The sequence below is a fragment of the Phodopus roborovskii genome, unplaced genomic scaffold (genome assembly GCF_943737965.1).
Source record: "Phodopus roborovskii unplaced genomic scaffold, PHOROB, whole genome shotgun sequence".
Classification (NCBI taxonomy): domain Eukaryota; kingdom Metazoa; phylum Chordata; class Mammalia; order Rodentia; family Cricetidae; genus Phodopus; species Phodopus roborovskii.
This window is the reverse complement of record NW_026126459.1, coordinates 18,150,046-18,171,960: the sequence shown is the minus strand read 5'-3', so window position 1 is coordinate 18,171,960 and position 21,915 is coordinate 18,150,046. Positions and strand designations below refer to the sequence as shown.

Sequence of the window (21,915 nt, the reverse complement as noted above, 5' to 3'; positions counted from 1 at the left end):
AGTTAGATCCAGGAGATCGTGAGGCTCCCGGGACGACACAACAGACCTATTTTCTTCTTTCTTTTGTGTGGGCCTAAAGCTGCTACTTTTCAGGTGAAATGGACATTTACCCACTTTACATATTGTATATATTTTTTATTTAAACCTTTTAAATATGCTTATTTATTTTGTTATGCATGTTTTGTGTGTATGTACGCATGTGAACCACAGGTGTGCCTAGGACAGCAGAGGTCAGAAAACGGCAACAGATCCCCTGTCACAGGAGTTACTGATGGCTGTGAGCTGCCCTGCTGAGTACTGAGCTGGTGTCCTCTGCAAAAACAAGTTTGATTGACAGCTAAGCCATTTCTCCAGTTTAAAATTGAGCCATTTTAATTCTGCCTAATAGAAACTTGGAATGAATGGAAAAATCAAGCCACTACTTCGGTTACAGATAGTTGGCCTGTTAACTCTGCTTGCTAAATGAAAGTAGGTACGCACATATATCCATAGATAAGTTATGAGTGTGTTTTAGGGAACATAGAATTAAGAGGAAGACAACTGAATGGATCTTGCAAGCAAATTTCATTCTTACCTGTAAGTTTTTCTGGTAGCTGACCGTGTTATCTCTTTTGTAGGTACTGTTTAGAATGGAAGAGGACACGGATGGCGGAATCAGGTTTAGTTCCTTATGTTTCATTAATGATCATGTTGGATTTCAAGGCACTATAAAAACCTCCCCAAGTGACTTCATCGTCACTGAGATTGATGAACAGGGACAATTAGTCAGCAAGACCATTGATGAATCTTGTTACGAAATTAGTAAAACACACTCCGAGCCAAGTCATCTGGTCAAAAAGCCAAAGCTAAATATTCAAGATGTGTCCCTATACCGTGAAGGTGATGAAGAACCTGCTAACTTGACTGGGTACTCTGATGGTGATGAGAGTCATCATTCTGGCTCAGAAGACAGTGTCAATGGTGTGACTTCTCAATGTGAAAAAGAAAACGCTGACTTATTAAGTTCACTTTTAGATGGAAAAACTCATACATTGCTGGAACAGTTTGCCTGTGACATCAAAGGGATGTGGAATTCAAAAACCGAGTTAATTGAACCATCTCTGGAACTCTCTCTAGGTAGGATCCTTGACAAAAGCCAAAGGGCTGTTTTACACAGTGCTGTTAGGCAGACATTTCCTTTTTTGATAACTGTAGGAAAAAGCAGTGAAGTCATTGTAAAACCAAATCCTGAGTATAAAGAACTCTGCCATTTGGTATCTGAAGAAGAAGCACTTGGTTTTTTCAAATATTTGGATGCAAAGAAAGAAAATACCAAGTTTACCTTTAAACCAGACACAAATAAGGATCACAGGAAAGCCGTGCACCATTTCCTCAACAAGAAGTTTGGAAACCTTGTGGAGACCAAGTCTTTTACTGAGCTGGATCACAGTGCTGGAAATGCAAACACAGCCATAACTGTCAGGTTCCGGGAGAAAGCACATAGACATGGAAAGAGAGCTCGTCTTGAGTGCGAGAGAAGAAAAGCTGTATATACAGGTAATTTTGTAAATCATCATTTTCTTGTGTAAAAATTATGAAAGGTGAGTAATTTGGATGGATAGGACTGGTTATAGAGCTAATGTAAAAAATATATGGACTGATTATTTGTGTTACAGAGCCTCTGGTCCAAGTAAGAGGTTTGAATTTGGAGTGATGTGGGTTTGATTTTAAATTGCATTTATTCGCTATGACAGGGGTGAAATTTCTTATGCATTGCCCAAGATTGAACTAAAGACCTTGTGCGTGCAAGGCCAGGCCTTTAACCCTGGGCTACACCCTTAGCTGTGGAGTTTCTTGAGGCATGATCACATGTAGCAGAGGCTGATCCCAAACTTAAGCTTCTTGGGTGCTGGGACTGCAGGCATGTTTAAACCCTTTGGACTTAGGAAATATTTCATATATTTAAAGCTTAGCATCCACAAATGTAAACATGAGAAAAGCCATACTATGGATAAGTTCATCTATTTTAAAGGAAAAGTACATATAGGCTTACATATAGGATAAGAACTGCTGCCCTTATGGTTTAAGTAGCTTTAGGGCTTCTAACTTTTTCTATTAGTTGAAATAGTATCTGGTTTGGGATAATGAGTCAAGACATGGGAATATTTTCATATATTGAATCTAAATTAATTTTACTGAAGTTGAATTAATGGTTCACCAAGAGGACTATGTGAAGATATCCGTGTCCAAAAACAGAAAGAGATTTTGCTTATGATACCTTTTATAAGAACCAAACTAGCTCATGTTAAAATTTCCTCTGCCTCCATGCATGCATGCACACATATCTGTGTATTTATGTAGTAAATTTACTATCGTTTATAAGTGTATGACAATTATGGTAAGATATATAGCATGTAGAATTTACCATTTTATCCATTCTTGAGGATTTCTTTGTGAGCCTAGCCTTTAATGGCCGATCTGACTTTTCAGCCCACCATTTTAGCTATTTTTGTGGTGGGGGATTCAAGACAGGGTTTCTCTTGGCTTTGGAGGCTGTCCTGGAACTAGCTTTGTAGACCAAGCTGGCCTAGAACTCACAGAGATCTGCCTACCTCTGCCTCCCAAGTGCTGGGATTAAAGGGATGCTCCACCACCGCCTGGCTCTATTTTAGCTGTTCTTAAGTTTACATTTTAATGGAATGAAGGACATTTGCATTATTGTGCTACCATTAATTTCCTAAGTCTTATCATTTTCTTATTCTGGCATTAATATCAATTGGATAACCATATCTTACTTTCAGTTCCCAGCAACCATCATTTTGCTTAGTTTTTATGATTGACAACTACTAGTAGAGACAATGACGTAATGCTTTGTAAAGTAAGCATAGCCCTTACTATGGAACATTCAGCCTTGGAACCTAAAAAGCATTTGAGGCAGGACGGCTATTATTGAGATTGACTAGAAATGTGACAAATCAGGAGTCTGTGTGTTGAAATTTAGGATATATGAGTGAAAATGGTCCCTGTGGAAACTGGAAGGTAGACCTATGTCCCAGGAAAAGGATGTGAATTTTGAATGCACACCTTTAACAAGGCAACACTGACAGTTGAGATCTGTGGTGCTAGTTTTATGATTTCTTTAAAACACACTTCACTTCAGATTCATTATCCTAACCTGTTAGTTTGTGAAGAATGTAATTACAGATGGCATCTTCTTTTTGTTCTTATTTTGTTTCAGCTTTTACCCTACAAAAGGAAAACCTGGAGATGTTTGAAGCAGTTGGATTTTTAGCCGTCAAGCTTGGGGTCATACCTTCAGATTTCAGTTATGCGGGCCTTAAAGACAAGAAAGCAGTCACCTATCAGTCGATGGTTGTCAAAAAAGTGACTCCACAGAGGTAATACAGTATTGCTTTCTAGTAAAGTATAAAGTTAAAATGCAAAAGAAAATGCCAGCTTATCTTTACAATCAATATTAACTAACTGATTATATACCGAACAGCATGTTCTGCATTAATAAAATAATTGTCTTCAGTGTATGCATAGATGTGCTTTGGATATATATGAAGTTTGGGGCTGATGAGATGGCTCAGGGGTTAAAAGCACTTCCTGTTCTTCCAGATGCCCTAGGTTTGGTTCCCAGCACCCATGATGGGAGCCTCACAACTGTCTGTAGTACACCCCAAGGGATCCAGTGTCCTCTGCTGGCCTTTCCTGGTCTCCTTTCACAAGATACACACACACACACACACACACACACACACACACCCATGATGGGAGCCTCACAACTGTCTGTAGTACACCCCAAGGGATCCAGTGTCCTCTGCTGGCCTTTCCTGGTCTCCTTTCACAAGATACACACACACACGCACACACACACACACACACACACACACACACACACACCCCAAAGAAAAAAACTTACCGAAAATAGGAAATTTTGCCTAGAAAACTGATAAGTGGTAGATTTTAAATTGTCTGAATTACACACACACACACACACACCCCAAAGAAAAAAACTTACCGAAAATAGGAAATTTTGCCTAGAAAACTGATAAGTGGTAGATTTTAAATTGTCTGAATTGTTTATAAACATCTTGTACTATGTTCAATATGCACTTGACTTCAGAAAAGCATAATGGAAGACATAAAATGTATAAATATTTTTAATTATTATAGTGCTTTTATCATAAGCCGTTACATTTAAAATACATTCTTATTTAAATACAATGTATAGGACTCAAATTTTACCTCTCAGTGCAATGAAGTTTTATCTATCAATAATTTTGCCATTTTAAAAGAAATAACATATACTTCAGATTTAGAAAATAGAAAAGGATCAGTTGATGAATGCCTCCACTGCTGAGAAATAACTTCAGTAAACACTTGGTTTTCAAGATGTTTTTCAGAGACACGAAAATCATGTTACCTCTGTAATTTATATATTTGTAATAAAATAGTATGAGAGTTTTTGCTGAGAGAGTTTCAAAATAATTTTTGTAAAAGACTTAACTGGTCCCAGGACAGTTAGGACTATTTTACAGAGAAATCCTGAAAAACAAACAAACCAAAAAAAAACCCCCAAAAAACAAAAACAAAAAAAAGAACCCCCCCCAAAAAACCAAAAAACAAGCCCAAAACACAAACAAACAAACAAACAAAAAACCAAAAAACAGATTTTATCCAGTTTTTCACTGTAAATGATATTCTTGTACTTTAGTCTGCAACTTTTGGATGCTTTCCTTAAACTTGCCCAAGCTGAGTCATGCATAAGAATTCCTCTTAATTGGATGTAATATTTTAGTAGTTAGCTATAAACTAAGCACACATATTTGTAAGGAGATTCTTTTAAGACCTATATAAAGTCTGTTTTTGTGGTCTGAATGACAGGAATTTAGATATCACACTGTTAAGACAAAGGTTAATTTTTTCACAATGAAAGGCAATAAATATTATTAGTTCCCAGGAAAGGAAGAAAAAATGACCTTGATTTGGTCTATGGGTGTGGGGAATTCAAGTACCCTTAAGTAATAGTAGGTCTATAAATCAAGAAATTATTTAGAGGGACAACAAGTAGTCTACCAAGTAAAATAGACAATTTTTATAAGAACTAATATATATATATAAACTGACATTGTGACATTGGCTTATTTTTTTTTTTTTTTAAACATGACCATGAAATCTGTTTTTTTTTTTTTTAAAGTTGGCAGAAAACTGAACATTTGAGTAAGGAAGTGTGCAGAGCAGCATTGCTGATGCCGATGGGTTCTCGTCTTTTCAGTGATATTGGAAGAGACACTGAGAAGGAAAGATCATTGGGAGGCTCTGCCCCTGGAGCTGAGGAGAAGGCAGATGATAGATAAACCTGCTCATGTTGCCAAACTAATCTGCTGAGTCTAGTCCTGTAACAATGAATATTTAGAGTATATTCACTAAAGTTAACGTAAAATTTCACCAAAACATTATACACATGTATTTAATGTACATGGATGTTTTGCCTGCATGTATGTCTATATGTCACTTGGTACCTGTAAAAGCCAGAAGAGGGTATTGGAACTCCTGTAACTGGGTACTAGGAATTGAACCTGGTAGTCTTAACCACTGAGCCATCTTTCCAGCCTCCCATCATACTTATATTTTGAAAAGAGTTCCCTGGCAACTATCATTTTAAAGCTTGTAAATATATAATTTTTTTTAGATCAAGATTTAACTGATTATATGATTTATCACTTCTAGGTTGAAAAATATTGAGGAAGAAATTAAAAAGAAGAGAATGAATGTGTTTAATATTCGATCTGTAGGTGATTCTCTCAGACTTGGTCAGCTCAAAGGAAATCACTTTGAAATTGTCATCAGAAATCTAAAAACTCAAACAAATGATTCTGCAAGCCTGAGTGAGAGGATTTTGGAGGCAATAGAGAATGTTAAGGTAAGAAAACACAATTTTGAAATTGCATTACAGGAAAATCTATAATCCTCTCAGATTAAAAAAAGATTGTTTTTGTAATGTGTATATATCTAATTAATTTCTAAAATGATAATTAAGTGTTGGCTTATTTTGCCTTCAAGATGCTTCATATTGAAACAAAACATAACATAAATAAAAAGAGACTGTTGTAGAATATTACTTTATGTAAAGATGTGTTACATTTATTTTTGTTGCAGAATATTACCATGTAAAGGTATGTTACATTTGTTTATATGGCACTTGTTTAACTATGTAAAGATGTGTGACCTTTGTTTCACCTTGCTTATCTTATTGGTCTAATTTAAGACTGAATGACCAAGAGCTAGTCAGAATATTGATAAGTGGGACTGGCGAAGGTTTAATGTGCACCCTATCCCAGTACACCCCACCTCATTTGGCTTAACTCTTTAAGTCACATGTACTAGGGACCCCTTCCTGTTGTGAATGGAAGGCTATTTTAAAGCTTTGGTCTTCATTGGTCCCATGTAGTAAATTTTGGGTTAGTTTGGTTTTCTCAGACAGGGTCTCCCAGCCTAGGTGGGCCTTGGCTCTCAGTACCTCCCTTCCTCTCCTCTTTACACCATTGTCCCTGAGGGTTTACTGGCTGATTTGTATCTATCCTATTCTCCTTCCAGTGTATAACTGTTTAGCATTTCTTACACCATTTGGCCTCTCTGTATTATTGGTAATTATCAGATTTGTCAATTAAATATGAAGAGAAATGTTTGATTATACTTTGGCATACTATATTTATGAAGTTCTAATTTATTATATTCTCTTATGTTCATAGACTAAAGGTTTTGTGAATTACTATGGACCACAGAGGTTTGGGAAAGGAAGGAAAATTCAAACAGACCAAATCGGATTGGCTTTACTGAAGAATGAAATGGTATGAGTTTTCAAAACGATAACCTTAACTCTTATACTTACTGCATAAGCTCATTGCATATCTAATTGCGGCATATAACTGCATGTGTGTGCACGTGCATACACTCTCATACACACCATGCATCCTATTTTTTATTTTTCCTATGAAAGCCAATTTTATCTTTATTTTTTTTTAAACTTTTAAAAAATTTTTATATACCAATCCCTGTTCCCCCTTCCTCTCCTCTTCTTGCTCCATCCGCCTCCCCACCCCGTCCATTCCTCAGAGAGGGTGAGGCCTCCCATAGGGAGTCAATAGAGTCTGTCACATCTCAACATACAGCTGAGGCAGGAGGAAGGCTCTCCCCCTGTATCTAGGCTGAGCAAAGTATTCCCCTGCAGGGAATGGGCTCCCAAAAGCCAGTTCCCATACGTCATGTTTTATATCATATGGCAGCTACCATATTCTTGGATTCACATTATAAGAAAGCCAACTATATTCAATGGCCTTGTGTTTAACTTTTATTTGAAATGATATAAATTTGACCAGTGATCCTTGACTCTATAACTGAATAAAAGATCCACTGGTAGAGTAACCTGCATTTCCACAAACTAGGCAAAGTGATGGTGATGGGCCTTTAGCTTTGCTGAGTTCTGCTCATATAACCAGACCTGGTACATGTAGGGGAGAACTGCATGTAGGTACATGTAGGAGAGAGGCTAGCATGAGAGATAAGCTAGGGGTCAGTTCCTGTAGCTGGCATGCCACATCTCCTTTCTTTGCTTAAAGCACCCCTCCCTAATCTTTACTTTTTGTATCTTAAATGTCCACTGATTTGTGATCTGGGACTTCTCATCTTGTTCTGTTATGATTATCTTGTTGAAATGGCTCAGTCTTTTCCAGTAGGTAGTGCTCTATCTGTCACATCCCACACAGTCCTCAGCATGTAATAGAGACAAACATTTGCTTGGCTGTTGTCTTAGTTTGCTTCTTGTAGCTATAATAATACTCCATGACAAAAAGCAACCTGGGAAAGAAAGGGTTGATTTGGCAAACAGGTTACAGTCCATTATCAGAGGAAGCTAATGCAGGAACTGGAGGCAGGGACCAAACAGAGTTCATGGAGGAGTGCTGCTTACTGACTTGCTCCCATGGCTTGCTTGGCTTGCTTTTTGTTTGTGTGTTTGTTTTTAATATAATAGGGTCCACCTGCCCACAATGAGATGGGCTCTCCCATATCAATCATTAATCAAGAAGATGCTCTATAAACTTGCCCACAGACCAATCTGATGGGGACATTTTCTTAACTGGCCTCCTTCTTCCCAAGTGACCTTGGCATATATCAAGTTGACAGAAAACCAACCGCCACAGATGTATTAACTTTTTATGAATATTTGTTTGGATGAATACTGTAGAAGATGATGAAATGGAAATTGGGATGAATGAATTATTTTAAGTTGCTTCTATACTATGAACTACATACTCAGAAATAAGTCCCAGTGATAAAATAACACAGATTAAGTGGATACCTTTTTTAAATTAGAAAAGAAACATATGTGTATGTTTTAAAATAAACTACTAAAATGTTCAGTAAAATATTAAAGTGGCTGCTTTATTGTATTTTGCCAGTGTGGCGGTCAGAGGACATCTTGCCAAAATAGTCTCTCTCTTCCCACCATGTGGGTCCTGAAGACTGAACTCAGATCATCAGGCGTGGTGGCAAGCAAACTCCTTTATATACCAACTCATCACTTTACACTCCTGCTTATATCTCAGCTGAATAAAGAATGATGGGAATGCAATGCTTGAGGAAGGGCCTTTTCCAGGATAATGTTTTGTTGTAGTTACTTTAAGTTTGTATGAGAGGGTTATCTCTATATTTGAAACCAGTTAAGTGTTGAAACCTTAAGGAAGAACTTGAAGCAATGTTTTCTGCCCTTTCCAGGTGCCCAAGAATTTGCATATTTTTAAATAAGTAATTTGCCATGTTTTAAAACCTGTTTACTTGGTTAATTTTTCAAGGTAAGGGCCATAAAATTATTTCTTACTCCAGAAGACATGGATGATCCTGTAAATAAAGCAAAGAAATACTTTCTTCAAACTGGTATGTAAGTTTCTTTACTAATCTATAGTAATATAGACACAGAAAAAACCAAACAAACAAATAAACAAACAAAACCCAAAAAACCCTAAAACCACCCTGCATGGGCTTTTCCTTAAGACATAGCGGAAGCAGCTGGGAGACTGGTAGGCTGAACAAACAATAGGTAGTAGTTTGCAGTTTGAATAATGTGGATGCCTGACACATGTACTTCATTTTGGGCTGCTTGCTTGGACTTTTGTCTATCCTAACTGTACTTTGGGGATAAGGAGAGGCAGGAAGTCTTTTCTTAGTTTTCCTGCACTGAAGTCCTATAGGAGGAGGTCTGTTCCACACTGCTGCTGATGGTAGTAGGGCCACAGCAAGCAGCAAAACCTCCAGCTGAGTGAAGTTCATCTGTGATATCAAGTCCTTTCGGGATTGTTTCTGAAGGGCTGCCATGGATTCCTGACTCCTCTTTGATGTGGATGTATATGTATGACGTCGTTTGCAGGTACACTAAAGAAACACGATTTTGATTGTGAGTGTGATGGCAGATAAGCTGTGGCTTTGCTGTCCATGTATGATTTGTTTCTCTTGTGGAGTCTGAGGAGAAAATCCCCATGTCAGTGATTCCAAAGCCTTAGTGCACTCAGCAAACACCCACAACCTTTATTAAATACCAGTTACAAGGTCCTCCCTGAGTAAGCATCACTGGAGCTCAGCACTACATGTTTTAAAACCCATTAGCCAGGATAGAGATTGCCACGGCTTCTTCATCTGACAGTCTACTCTGTATCCATAACAGTTCTTCAGAAACTCTGAGGCCCCTCCAGCTTACCAGCTTATTTAGTCCCTGGTGATTGGTTCTTTTTGTTGGGCAGTCTTCTGAATTAGATTAACTCTGTTCTGAGGAAAGGGGTCTGGTCTGGCCAGCTGTTCCTAATGCTAGGCTTGCTTGTTCTTATTTTTCAAAGAAAATAAAAGTTAAAAACAAAACAAAACAAGCAAGCTTCTAAAAGTATAACTGGGTTAAGCAGTAGTGTTCAGTGTGCCCACAAAATGATTGCCTCCCACTCAGACTGCTTGAAAAAGGCATCCCCCAAGTAGCTTTGCAGTGGGGGAGCCTACCAGCTGATTTGTTCTCCATTTCAGAGGACGCCAAAGGCACGCTCTCACTGATGCCGGAGTTCCGAATTCGAGAGCGGGCCCTGCTGGAGTCACTGCATCGCTTTGGTATGACAGAGGAAGGCTGCATCCAGGCCTGGTTCTCTTTTCCTCATTCCATGCGCATATTCTACATCCATGCCTACAGCAGCAAGATTTGGAATGAGGCAGCATCTTATAGGCTTGCAGCCTATGGGTCCAGAGTGGTGGAGGGGGACCTGATCTGCTTGGATGAAGACATTGACGAGCATATCTCAAGCAGTAAAGTGAGTGTCCATCCATCCAAGAGGTGACTTGCCACACCAGAGACAGTAATTGCAAGACATTTGGGTTTGGAAACACTTCTGTTTGCTTTATCAATAAAAACTGGGAATCAGATATCAGGGTAAGAACCTGCATGGTCAGAGAAGCAGCAGAGCAGCCACCGATGACCTATTTCCTTGGTTCCTCATCCAAAAGGCTGAGATCCTCTCTAAGCCCCTCCTTACTCTTGTCTCCTATCTGTCCTCAGTCTTCCAAAACCTCTATGGTTAATTTTGGTCAGTTAGTGGCTAGCTCTGCCCTCTGACTCCAAGCAAGCGTAATTATTATGTTAAGATATCACACAACAATCTCTGACTGTGCTTTTCTAACGGCTGAGAATCACCCCATGTTGCTAAGTGAAGAAATAGTGGTACAGAATGAAAGGTGGTAAAGCCTCCTCTAAAGAGCACAGTCTCAAAAACAAAGAAACCTGTACGTGTAATGCATTGGGACCTGTTAGGCTGCCCTCTTAAAAATAAGAATCAAACCACGCAGAGCTGGGGTATCTGCGTGCCATCCCTAGCTTCCCTGCTGTCCAGCATGTGTTCTTTCTCTCTGCTTTCCCCAAATGCCTGCAGAAAGTGACTTTTATTTATGTATAACACCAAGGAAAGACAGGTGTAAGAGATGTACAGATTAAAAGAGGAAAAAGGAAAGTTCAGTAATATGAGGACATGGGATGCTATGTTTCTTTCCTATACATGTGGTTTTATGTAGATGTCATTTTTATGACATTTATATTAATGAAGTTATAGTATGACTATTTTATGAAACTTTGTTTTGCGTTTCTTTCCTGTCCACCTGGCATTTTTCTCTCAATAGGTTTGAACTAATTAGTGAAGCTGAATTCTGTGAGTCTTATGAGAGTTCACATAATAGTGTGAAACAAAAGGAACAAAGAGTTTTTCTTTAATATTATCTTAAGTCAATTTTAGCAGGGTTAAAACCAAGGACAAGACCCTGAGTGGTGCTTCACGCTATAAGTGGCAAAACAGTTGGATTTTAGGGGAGTAAAGGATTTCAGAGGTCCAGTCTTTGAACTCCGTTCTATAGGAGTGAGAACTAAGGCTGAGATGGGAAAGGGAAAATTCAGAAAAATCTATGTAATGTATGTAGAAAGACCCAGGAGTGCAAGTGGGTCTCCTCTGGAGGAACCTGAAGGTAGACCTAGGAATTGGCTAGTAAGAGGTACATCATGGCCCAGCCCTTCAAACTAGAGGGAAGGTAGACTAAGCTCTGCTTAAAGAAAGCTTTCCCTAGATCAATGATGAACTCCAGATGTATGAATTAAGGCTGTTTGGTTTCAGGTAATAGAAATCTCCCTCAAACTAATTAAGAGAAAATCCAGCAGGAGTTTATTGGCCCTGTGTCTGAAAACTCATGGTTTATTCAGGCACATCTGCGTCTCCAAGCCTGTCCTCTGCAAGAGCAGTACTCCCAACAGCTGAGCATTTGTCCAGCTGAGGGTTGTGTATTCTGTGACGTTGTGGAGCAAAGTTAATTTACACTTAAATCACACACTGACTTATTTCCCTTTTGGCTTCAGATACCTACTACTGTCCTCTGAAATAAATATCCATAAACCCCATGGCTAAATAAAAATATCACTGTGTTTCCTGGGGACAGGGACAGTTGAAGGTAGGGGCTGGCTATACAGAAGCAGACATTCGGTTTGGCATCATTTGTTGGTGACTGAGGAAAGTGTCACCTGTTTGCCAGCTTCAGTGGTACATGGGTAAAGAAGAAAGAATTGGTCTAATTTTTAATGTAGTGGGCTCAAGGAGACAAGTTATTGTAAAAAGATTGTGCTTGAACATGTGTATATTCAGTGTAGGAATCAGAGTTAGGAAACACTGAGGTAATGTGAACACTTTGAAAATACTCATTCCCATTGTATTTTATGAAACTAGGTTCACCTGGTAACCAAAGAAGAGGAATCAGCTAACACTTATGCAATACACCAGGTAAGTTTGGTTAAAAGTTACCCCCACGTAGATTTGAATAAGCATTGTCCCCTAAAGACAAATCCTCCCTTCCTAGAGAACTTTTAAATTGTTTATTATATATCCTAATAATTTATACTTCTGTAATTCAGTTATGCTTCTATTAAACTTATTATGCTATAATCTAAACCCTAATAATTTAATTTATCCTTGCTTTTGATAAATATATATAATAATGGACACTGGAAAATTCAATATTAAGTTAGAATAGTTTCATGTCTCTCTCAGATTTCCCGTTGCTCACATCTCCCTCCAATGTTTCCCCAGTGTTTGACCCCCCACATTAATCCTATTTCCAGGGTTGTATTGATCCTATTTCATTGGAATCACTGATTTATTTCTATCATTGTGATTTTATGTTTAAAAAAATGTTACATAAATAGATTCACATATTGTATATGTAGATTTTTCTATATTCTACCTTCTTAGACTGGGTTGTGATCCCAAGACTGAGTATGGGGGTTGTGAAAAATATTTGTAGTGATACAAGATATCTGAATGCATAGTGACAGAAAATTAATTGAAAATTAAATGCATAATGGATGCAAGGTATTTCTAGAAGAATTCACCAGTGTTGTGTCATGTGACTTCACTAAAGACTTGGTTCTGTGTAGCAACACACACACTCACACACACACTTTGCCCTGTGTGTACCATCCCGCTCAGCATTGTGGCTGATAATGGTGATGATGGTGGTGATGATGATGAATGATGATGATTGATGATGATTTATGATGGTGATGATGATGGTGATTGATGATAGTGATTGATGATGATGATGATTGATGATAGTGATTGATGATGATGGTGATTGATGATGGTGATTGATGATGATTGTGGTGATTGATGATGATTGATGATGGTGATTGATGATGGTGATGATGATGATGATGATGATGATGATTGATGGTGATGATGATGGTGATTGATGATGGTGATTGATGATGATTAATGATGGTGATGATTGATGATGGTGATGATGATGAGAGATGATGGTGATGATTAATGATGATGATGACGATTGATGATAGTGATGGTGGTGATGGTGATTGATGATTAATGATGATTGACGATGGTGATTGATGATGATTAATGATGGTGATGATTGATGATGGTGATGATGATTGATGATTGATGATAGTGATGGTGATGATGGTGATGCCTGAAACACCTCAGATCAGATTCCACACTATTAAATATTAGTAATTGTAGCTCTTACTGTACATACAAAGTTTTCTATTCTTAAAAACAAAACAAAACAAAACAAAAATCCTCAATGGCTTTCTTCTGGAAAGCAAAGACTTAATATTTTCCTGTCATCATTCATCAGCATGTGAATATTAACTTAGTATATGCTTGGGCTGTATTGTGTTTGAATACTTGATTTTAAAAATTGCTGTTTTGGTTGCTGACCTGAGTGTCATAAAAAAGATAGTTAAATGAGTTTTGACTCAGGATTAGGACAGAATTTCCAACATTTTATGAAAAGGCTCTAAATATACTTCTGCTATTTTGTGCCATGTGTTTATGTGAAGCGGAACTCTTAGCGCCAAGAATTACAAAATCCAAATGTCTGTCAACAATGAAAAACATTGAAAATGCTTTATATCCTACGGTTTCAAATATCTAGGTAATGTTTAGTGTTTAATATGAGAATAAACAGCATATCATCTCATTGGTATGCAAGTTTGCTTTAATAATTTAATGACAAGTAAATTGTCTTTCATGAATGACAGAAATATATGTATAACAGAGAATCATCTTGGAATAAATCTTTTATGATTTAATCTTAATGTCAGTGTTTGGCTTTTATACCAACTTTATAGAGTATATGCTTAGAATTGTATACATCTTTCTTAGATAATATGGGTCACAAGCAAATCAAGTTTCTGAAGCCCAGGCTGTAGCCCAGGCTGGATTCCAACTCATACCCCTGCCTCAGCCTTCCCTGTCTGGCTTCTTTGAGATTCATTTATGTATTTGAGGATTCTGCCCGTTTTTCTAAATGCCTTTTACTATTCAAGCATACTATCTCACGTTAAGCAAAGGAGAAGACCTCTAAGGATCATAAGGATCACAGATTTACTCATGCACATACAGCTGAAAAAATTAAAATATTTCCTGTTGGTTGATTACTTTGTTTTTATTAAAAGGAACTTCAGATTGTTACCCCAAAATAGCAGTGGCTAGCAGTAGAGACAGTTTTGTAGCTTTGTGTATCACAGAAGACTGCTTTACTGCTTTTTTTTTTTTTTTTTTTTTTTTTTTTTTTTTTAATGGTTTTGGAGATGGAGTCCTTCCTTACTGGATAATTAAATCAACCTTTATTTTTGAATTTTGCCCCTTGACTCCTGATATAAGCTAATGGCCTTAACTCTTCCAAGTCTTTGGTTTTAGTTAGCTCTTTTCTTTACCAGATAACATTAAAAATATCCTAGTATTCAAAATGTCCTAGGTCAACTGTCCTGTTTATAGTATAGCCTTAGACTATTTTTACAAATCTGGGTTGTAGTCTTAAAGGTAAAAATATGATGGCATTTCTTTCTGAGGGCTAAATCCATGTGTTGTGGTTTCTCCCTGACCTCTCCAGGTGGTTCTGCCAGTACTTGGATACAACGCTCAGTACCCAGAGAACAAAGTAGGGCATTGGTACCAAGGAGTCCTCAGCAGGGACGGACTGCAGTCTTGTAGGTTTAGAGTGCCTGTCCTGAAGCTGAATGTACCAGGATGCTACAGGCACATCTTGAAACATCCCCACAATGTGTCATACCAACTAGTCCATCCTGACTCTGACGATAAAGTAGAAGGTTCCCACGGCAATGACATAACCTCATCTCTGTCCATCTCCTTTGATCTCGATGCTTCATGTTATGCTACTGTTTGTCTGAGGGAAATGATGAAGGGTGATGTTTAAACCAGCACCCATGATGTAGTCGTGTGTCTGCCATTCTGAAGAAAGGGTAACTGCCATTTCTAGGGCCTCTGCCTTGAGCTTCATGATTGCTGTTGCCTTTAATTTTCACAGTATGTCAAGAGGTTGGAAACCTGATGAATTAAAGTAAATGTCAGTGTCTCAGTTTAAACTTTTTCACTAAAGTCCTGTGTTTACTCATAACAGTTGAGGAATCAAAGGCCTAAGGCAGTGGTTCTCAAGCTTTGGGTCAAGTCCCCTTTGGTAACTATCTAAAAATATTTACATTATGATTCATAACAGTAGCAAAATTATAGTTATGAAGTAGCAACGGAAATAATTTTATGGTTGGGGGTCAGCACAACAGGAGGAACTGTATTATAGGGTCGCAGCATCGGGAAGGTTGAGAGCCGCAGGTTTAAAGCTGTGTGACTAGTCTTTCCACGTCCTTCAGGGATTTTTGTCCCAGTCACCACAGTTCCAGTCTTTAGAACACTACTCTGTGCCCTGGCTGCAGTGGCTCACACTCGAGTGACATGTAGAGAGAGAGCCCCCTCTGCTCTGCTTAAAAAGGGAAAGCTAGGTGACATTGAAACCATGGTGTCAGGACAATTGAAATACCATCCTTCCCAGTTTAAGGTGGCTGGTCACAGAAACATGCAGGTTCTTACAGTAACTGACATCTGACATCATCTTGGAGGAAGACTAGAAGTTTTCATTAAACCTTTTCATACAAGTTTTGTACTCGATACCCTAACTTTTTGTTATGTCTTCTATTACCTAAAACTCAGATTTTATACTCAGAGCTACTCATGTTCCATTTCCCACACATTGGATATGGTATTGATTCTTTTGGAAATAAAGGCATTATCCATTTCCTAAGTTACCACAGAATTGTCTCTGTGTTTTATGCCACCAAGGGGAAAAAAATTGTCTGTTTGGTAATCTTAATGTTTATTGGTTTGTTTTAGTTGTCTCACACCATAAATCATCTTAATAGTGTTATATCATTTAAATTTGGATAAAGAGGGGTGATGTATTTGTCAGGAATATTTCTTGGTATCATTTCTTTGATTGTAACACATTGTGATGAAATTTCAAAAGCCTTATGGAATATTACAGACCAGCAAGAGGTCCTTTTGTATGTCTATGCTAGTCTGCCCATTTAGGGAATATTAGCATCAGGAAATAAAATTCCAAAAGGAGGAAAAATGCTGAACAGAATATAATTCTTAAATAGCATGTTCATGTGTATATATATGTATGTATGTATGTATGTATGTATGTATGTATGTATGTATTATGGAGCAAATCAGAAGTCAGCTCAAAGTCTACCTATAAATAATATAAGTAAGATGAGTGGAATCAAATTAATAGCAAACATGTAGTTTCTGAAAATGTTGGTTGAAGTCCACTAGCATTAGAAAATGTGTTACAAACATGCGTTTTACAAATTCTGGGTATACTAATAAGAAGTATATTTGCATGCTATAGCCTCCAGGAACTAACTTCCCCGGTCTGAGCCCAGCCTCTACTGCTTATTTAAGTTCTTGTGCTTCCCTCTCAGTATTCATGGAAGGGAATGTGAATACAGATAACACTCAAGGGCAAATGTGAGGGTGTCATCAGATAGCATAAGTGCAGCATGTTAGAGAAGGGCCTGGCACTCCACAATCGTTACATGTCTGCAGGTACAAATTTGGAAGAGAAGATAATGACATTCAATTAAGATGATGAGTATTAAATTAAAAATAATAATACTTATATGTGCATATAGATACACATATATGTATATACACGCATACATATTATGTATATTTGGTCATCTCAGTTACCTTTCTGTTCCTGTGATAAAAAAAAAAAAAACTGTAACAAAAGCAATTTAAATGTGAAAAGGTTATTTTGGCTCCCAGGTCCAAGGTACAGTCTATCATGGCAAGGAAACATGGCAGCAGGAGCCTTGAGGGCACTGTCACCTCACATCCATAGCTGGGAAGCAGAGAATAGTGGATACTTATCAACTTACATTCTCCTTTTTATACAGTTCACGATCCAAGCCCTGGGAATGGCTTCCCACCCCTATCACTCTAAGCAAGATAATTCCTTACATGTGTGTCTAGGGCCATTGTCTTCCAGGTGATTGCAATCTGATCAAATTGCCAATTGAGACTGCCCATCACAAATACAAAAGAAGGGGGATATTGAATTTTTTAAAACTACTTCCACAGTTTTAGTGGTTATCGAAAATAAAGATAAATTGGGAGGATAGAAATATGTTAATTTATTGACATAAATTGAATTTCATGAATTAAATATGAAAGTAAATTATGTGAACTTTAGTTTTCTTTCAATTAAGCATTAATTAGACAACATCAAAGCATTTCATACAATGTGCTGTCGTTAACATTCCTCTCTTGGCCTGTAGGTGGCACTGTAAGTCTAGATTGTTCATACAGTCGACACTTGGAGCCAGTGTAAAGCATCATTCATTACTATAAAAACGATTGGGATGCTGCTCATGTTGAAAGTCATTCCATATAACATTTAATATGATATTTGATATGATAATTGTTTGGCTTTTCATGGACTTTTTTGTGTCCTGAGAACCAACTGGTGACCAGTCTCTTAAGTTTTACAGATTTTATGGGGCAATTCAAGTTTTGCTTTAGTTTTAATTACCAAGGTGGCATTTGAGACTAATAATGTTGAAGAACAGGAAAGTGAACAGTTCTCATTTTGAGGTGGTTTACTTTGTTACCATGGCGGGGATTGAACCCAGGACCTCGCTCATGCTAGGCAAGTGCTCTAAAACTACAGTGAGAGCCTCACTATTTTCACTCTTTTTGTCAAGATAAAAATGTCTGCTCTTTATATATATATATATATATATATATATATATATATACACACACACACACACACACACACACACACACACACACACACATATATATATATATATTGTAAAAATGTAAAAAATCTCTAACTTTAAGCCCAGGTAACATTATTTTAGTGTAAATCGGCGTCTCTCCTATTAACCCATATCCCCCCCTATTGGGGCATGTGTAATAGTGTCTGCTTTGGACAGATTGTGAGGATATCTGATGTACTAATCTCTTCAAGGTAAGACAAGATACAGTATGAACTAGAACTTGACTGTGCTTCCTAGGTGTCTTGCTCAGGGTAGCCATTGCTGTTATGAAACACCATGACCAAAAGCAAGCTGGGGAGGAAAGGGTTTGTTTCACTCAGTTCCATAGAACAGTTAATCATCAAAAGCAGTCTGGGCAGGAACTCACACAGGGTAGAAACTAGAGGCAGGTGCTGATGCAGAGGCCATGGAGCAGTGCTGCTTACTGGCTTGCTCCTCATGGCCTGCTCATCCTGCTTTCTTAGAGAATGTAGGACCACCAGCCCAGGGATGGCACCACTCACAATGGAGTAGATTCCCCCACATCAATCACTAATTAATAAAATGCTCTACAGCTAGAACTTACTGAGGCATTTTCTCAGTTGAGGTTCTCTCCTCTCAGATGACTAACTTGTGTCAAGTGGACACAAAACCAGCCAGCACTAGGTTCATACTGCCTTCACTAGTATCTGTCTCCTGAGAGCAATCTTGGGGGTAATAATTTCTGTGTCCACCAATTTAGCATTGTCTGCTGCGGCTGAGTAGGCACATTGGAACGTGTATATATAGAGAAGAAATAGTATTCTTTCTGAGATCCTGAACTAAGTAGAAGATCCAAATCATTCTGGAATCTCCCATGCGATATACTGGAGTGTGTATCACAGGGATGTGTTGAAGTCATCACAGCTCATAGGAAACTGAGCTGACACCTGGGACAATTTTAAGTATCACTGGAAAAGCTTAGTGAGAATGTGTAGTCCTAAATCAGGCCTAGCTTCTCCAGTCTTTCCAGCAGTCATTCTGCTTAAAGAAGCAGCAAGCTCACACTGGCCGGCCCACCTTTTTAACAGATGCTACAGGCCCCCTGCTTAGATGCGTCATCAAGTTACAGCACCCAGAATTGAATGAGGTTTCTTCTCATATTAGACTCACTTTTGCAATTAACACATGTTCACTCAGATAGTTGTGTTCCTACATTTGTAACTGTTACCGAATTTTGCTGTAAAGAGGGAGGGCCACCTCACGGGTCCTGACAGGACAAATGAGATAGTGATTGGACAGCAGTACAGGGAGGGCAAAAATCTGAGAAATACTACTAAGCCCTGAATCCCTCGCCTTGGAGACTGGCTGGACCATGCATTAGTTTGTGACTTTAGCAATCCACTGAAGTTCTCCGTTATGACATTCTCGGGTTCCAAGTAACCTTCGTCACCTTCTCATTTTCTTCAGTCCTGGATATTTTGTACCAAATAAATCTATGAAAAGCACACAAATTCGTGATATTTTCATGTTATAAATGGAGGCATTAATACATATGACATTTCCTGACATTTTTACTAGTAAGAACTTCATAGAAAAATCTTAAAAGACACAGAACTGTGGCTGGTACCTCAGAAATTCTCAGAAAATTCCAGCTCTGGTTCTTGGAGTCAATACCACTTCACTGTGCTCTCTGCAACCCTTTACAGAAGGTTAGTTACTTTCCCCCCTTTTGTTTGTTTGTTTTGAAGACAGGATTTCTCTGTGTGGCAGCCTTGGCTGTCATGGAGCTCACTCTGTAGACCAGGCTGGCCTCGAACTCACAGAGATCTGCCTGCCTCTGCCTCCCGAGTGCTGGGATTAAAGGCATGCACCACCACCACCCAGCAGTTTAGTTACTTTTCATTGAGAGCTGATCAGATTCTGTCTTAATGCAAACTATAATTCATATTTTTATGGCCTGGGGAGATGGCTTAGTAGGTAAAGCATTTGCCACATAAGCGCTGGGCACATGAGAACCAGGCAGGCATGGTGCCCCAGCTGTAGTCCTGTCCTGTAGAGATGGGATTCCCTGTGGTGAGCTGACTACCAGCTCAATCAGCGCTTCCTGGATTCAGTGAGACTGTCTCAGGAAATTAAATGGAATGCAGTCGAAGAAGACACCCAGCACCAACCCCTGGCCTCTAAGCACCCTTGCACACATACAAGCATGAGTGTGTGTGTGTGTGTGTGTGTGTGTGTGTGTGTGTGTGTGTGTGTACCACACATACATCCCGCCCCACCCCCCAAGGGAAAGCTTTAAGTGGAAAGAAGTTTCTAAATACCAAGGTTCAGAAAATTCATTCAAGTTAGAATCAGTTAGAACTATGTAGGTTAATATCCCTCAATGTTAAGATACCAAAAGGAAAAAGGAAACCCTAACAGAGCTATTTTACATTAAGAGTGGGAACAAAGCTGGAAGAGGATTATGCCAATGTGGGAAACTAGAATGTTCCCCTTCATTCATTTCTGAAGTGTTTGAATTTTTTACAGATAGTCATGAACTTTTTTCCCCAGTTAAAAGCCATGGAGACTGCTTAAGTTTGAGAGAAGAGGGTAAGGGAAGCAGCAGATTACAACTGTCTTCAGAATAGTTCTGGGGGCCCGTGGGAGCATGGCTAGAGAGAGACATGAATTACACATCCCACCAGCACCAGCGGCAGCAGAAGTAAACATTGTGGTTTCAAGGTTGCCATGTTACAGATTTACTGTCAATTTCTACTAGGTTCCTGAGAAAAAGTGTGATGTTTTATGGCACTGGTTTAATCTTGATTTTCAAGACCTCCGCTCTAACATTTTTTGATAGGCCACGAGCAGTACTCAGTACGTGATGTAACAGTCAGCAGGCATTTGAATGGTTCCCAGGTGAGGGCGCTCTGGAGTTGCAGTAGGAAATAATAAGACATATCCCTGCTTGCAGAGATTAGCACATTGCATCCTTCTCGGTTTTGTTTGACTTGAATTGCCACATGCAGAAAGAGTGTGCAGACTAAATGGCAAGGAGGAAACAAAGCACAGGTTCCCATTGGGTTGCAGCTCTCTGAGGTGTTGCTTGGCCTCTGGCACCCCTTCTGAATCCTTAAATGACACCTACAACAATAGCATTTCTAAGTGATTCGGGGGCTCCTTAAAATGTGCCTGAACTGCTCCGCATTAAGGCAGGCAGCTTTCTAAGAGTGTGCCAGTTTAAAGGACAAGAATTTGGCACTGAGTAATTCCAGTGTGAGCTGTCATGAATGCCTCTAAGTTAAGAAGATGACTCTAATCTTCTCGAGCAATTCATTTTTGCACTTTGAGGCAAGAGTTAATTAACCCTGCATGTGAAGATAGACCCTCTCTGAGAAATATTTTAGTTAAAGGAAAGGGTAAAGATAGCCAAGGAATTTAATATTTAGACATTATAAAACATAAAATACAAAAGAAATTTTATAAGTTTCCTTAGTAAATACCCACATCAACCACCATGATGCATACTTATTCTAAAATATTATATGTACCACAAATAGATCCATTTGTAAATTAGCAGAAATAATGTAACAGAGAGAACCCATGAAAGCATTTTTATAAGTGTGACCATAAGTACCTAGAGATTCCCTCGTAGTTAGATATGACACGTGATTAAGTTCAAGCTCTTTCGAAGTGTTAATTAATACATTAATTTTATTTATTTACTCATGTGTGTACAGAGATGTGTAGGTGTTAGGGTG

At 38.5% G+C, this 21,915-nt stretch overlaps 1 protein-coding gene across 1 annotated transcript; it reads left to right on the top strand.

Annotated features, from left to right (window-relative positions):
* The first annotated feature begins 588 nt into the window (after positions 1 to 588).
* On the top strand, positions 589 to 16,165 carry Pus7l (pseudouridine synthase 7 like). Its single transcript, XM_051189728.1, has 8 exons — positions 589 to 1,536; positions 3,218 to 3,377; positions 5,716 to 5,908; positions 6,738 to 6,836; positions 8,838 to 8,919; positions 10,051 to 10,328; positions 12,276 to 12,329; positions 14,959 to 16,165. Exons 1-8 carry the CDS (start codon positions 630 to 632, stop codon positions 15,280 to 15,282), a joined length of 2,097 nt encoding a protein of 698 aa, XP_051045685.1. The 5' UTR covers positions 589 to 629; the 3' UTR covers positions 15,283 to 16,165.
* The last annotated feature ends 5,750 nt before the right edge of the window (positions 16,166 to 21,915 follow it).

Excerpts from the sequence above, each read along its gene's own strand:
- Pus7l (XM_051189728.1), top strand. The coding sequence starts at position 630 with ATGGAAGAGGACACGGATGGCGGAATCAGGTTTAGTTCCTTATGTTTC. Across the intron at positions 6,837-8,837 it reads CTTTACTGAAGAATGAAATG|GTAAGGGCCATAAAATTATT; the intron begins GTATGAGTTTTC and ends TAATTTTTCAAG. Across the intron at positions 12,330-14,958 it reads ACACTTATGCAATACACCAG|GTGGTTCTGCCAGTACTTGG; the intron begins GTAAGTTTGGTT and ends TGACCTCTCCAG.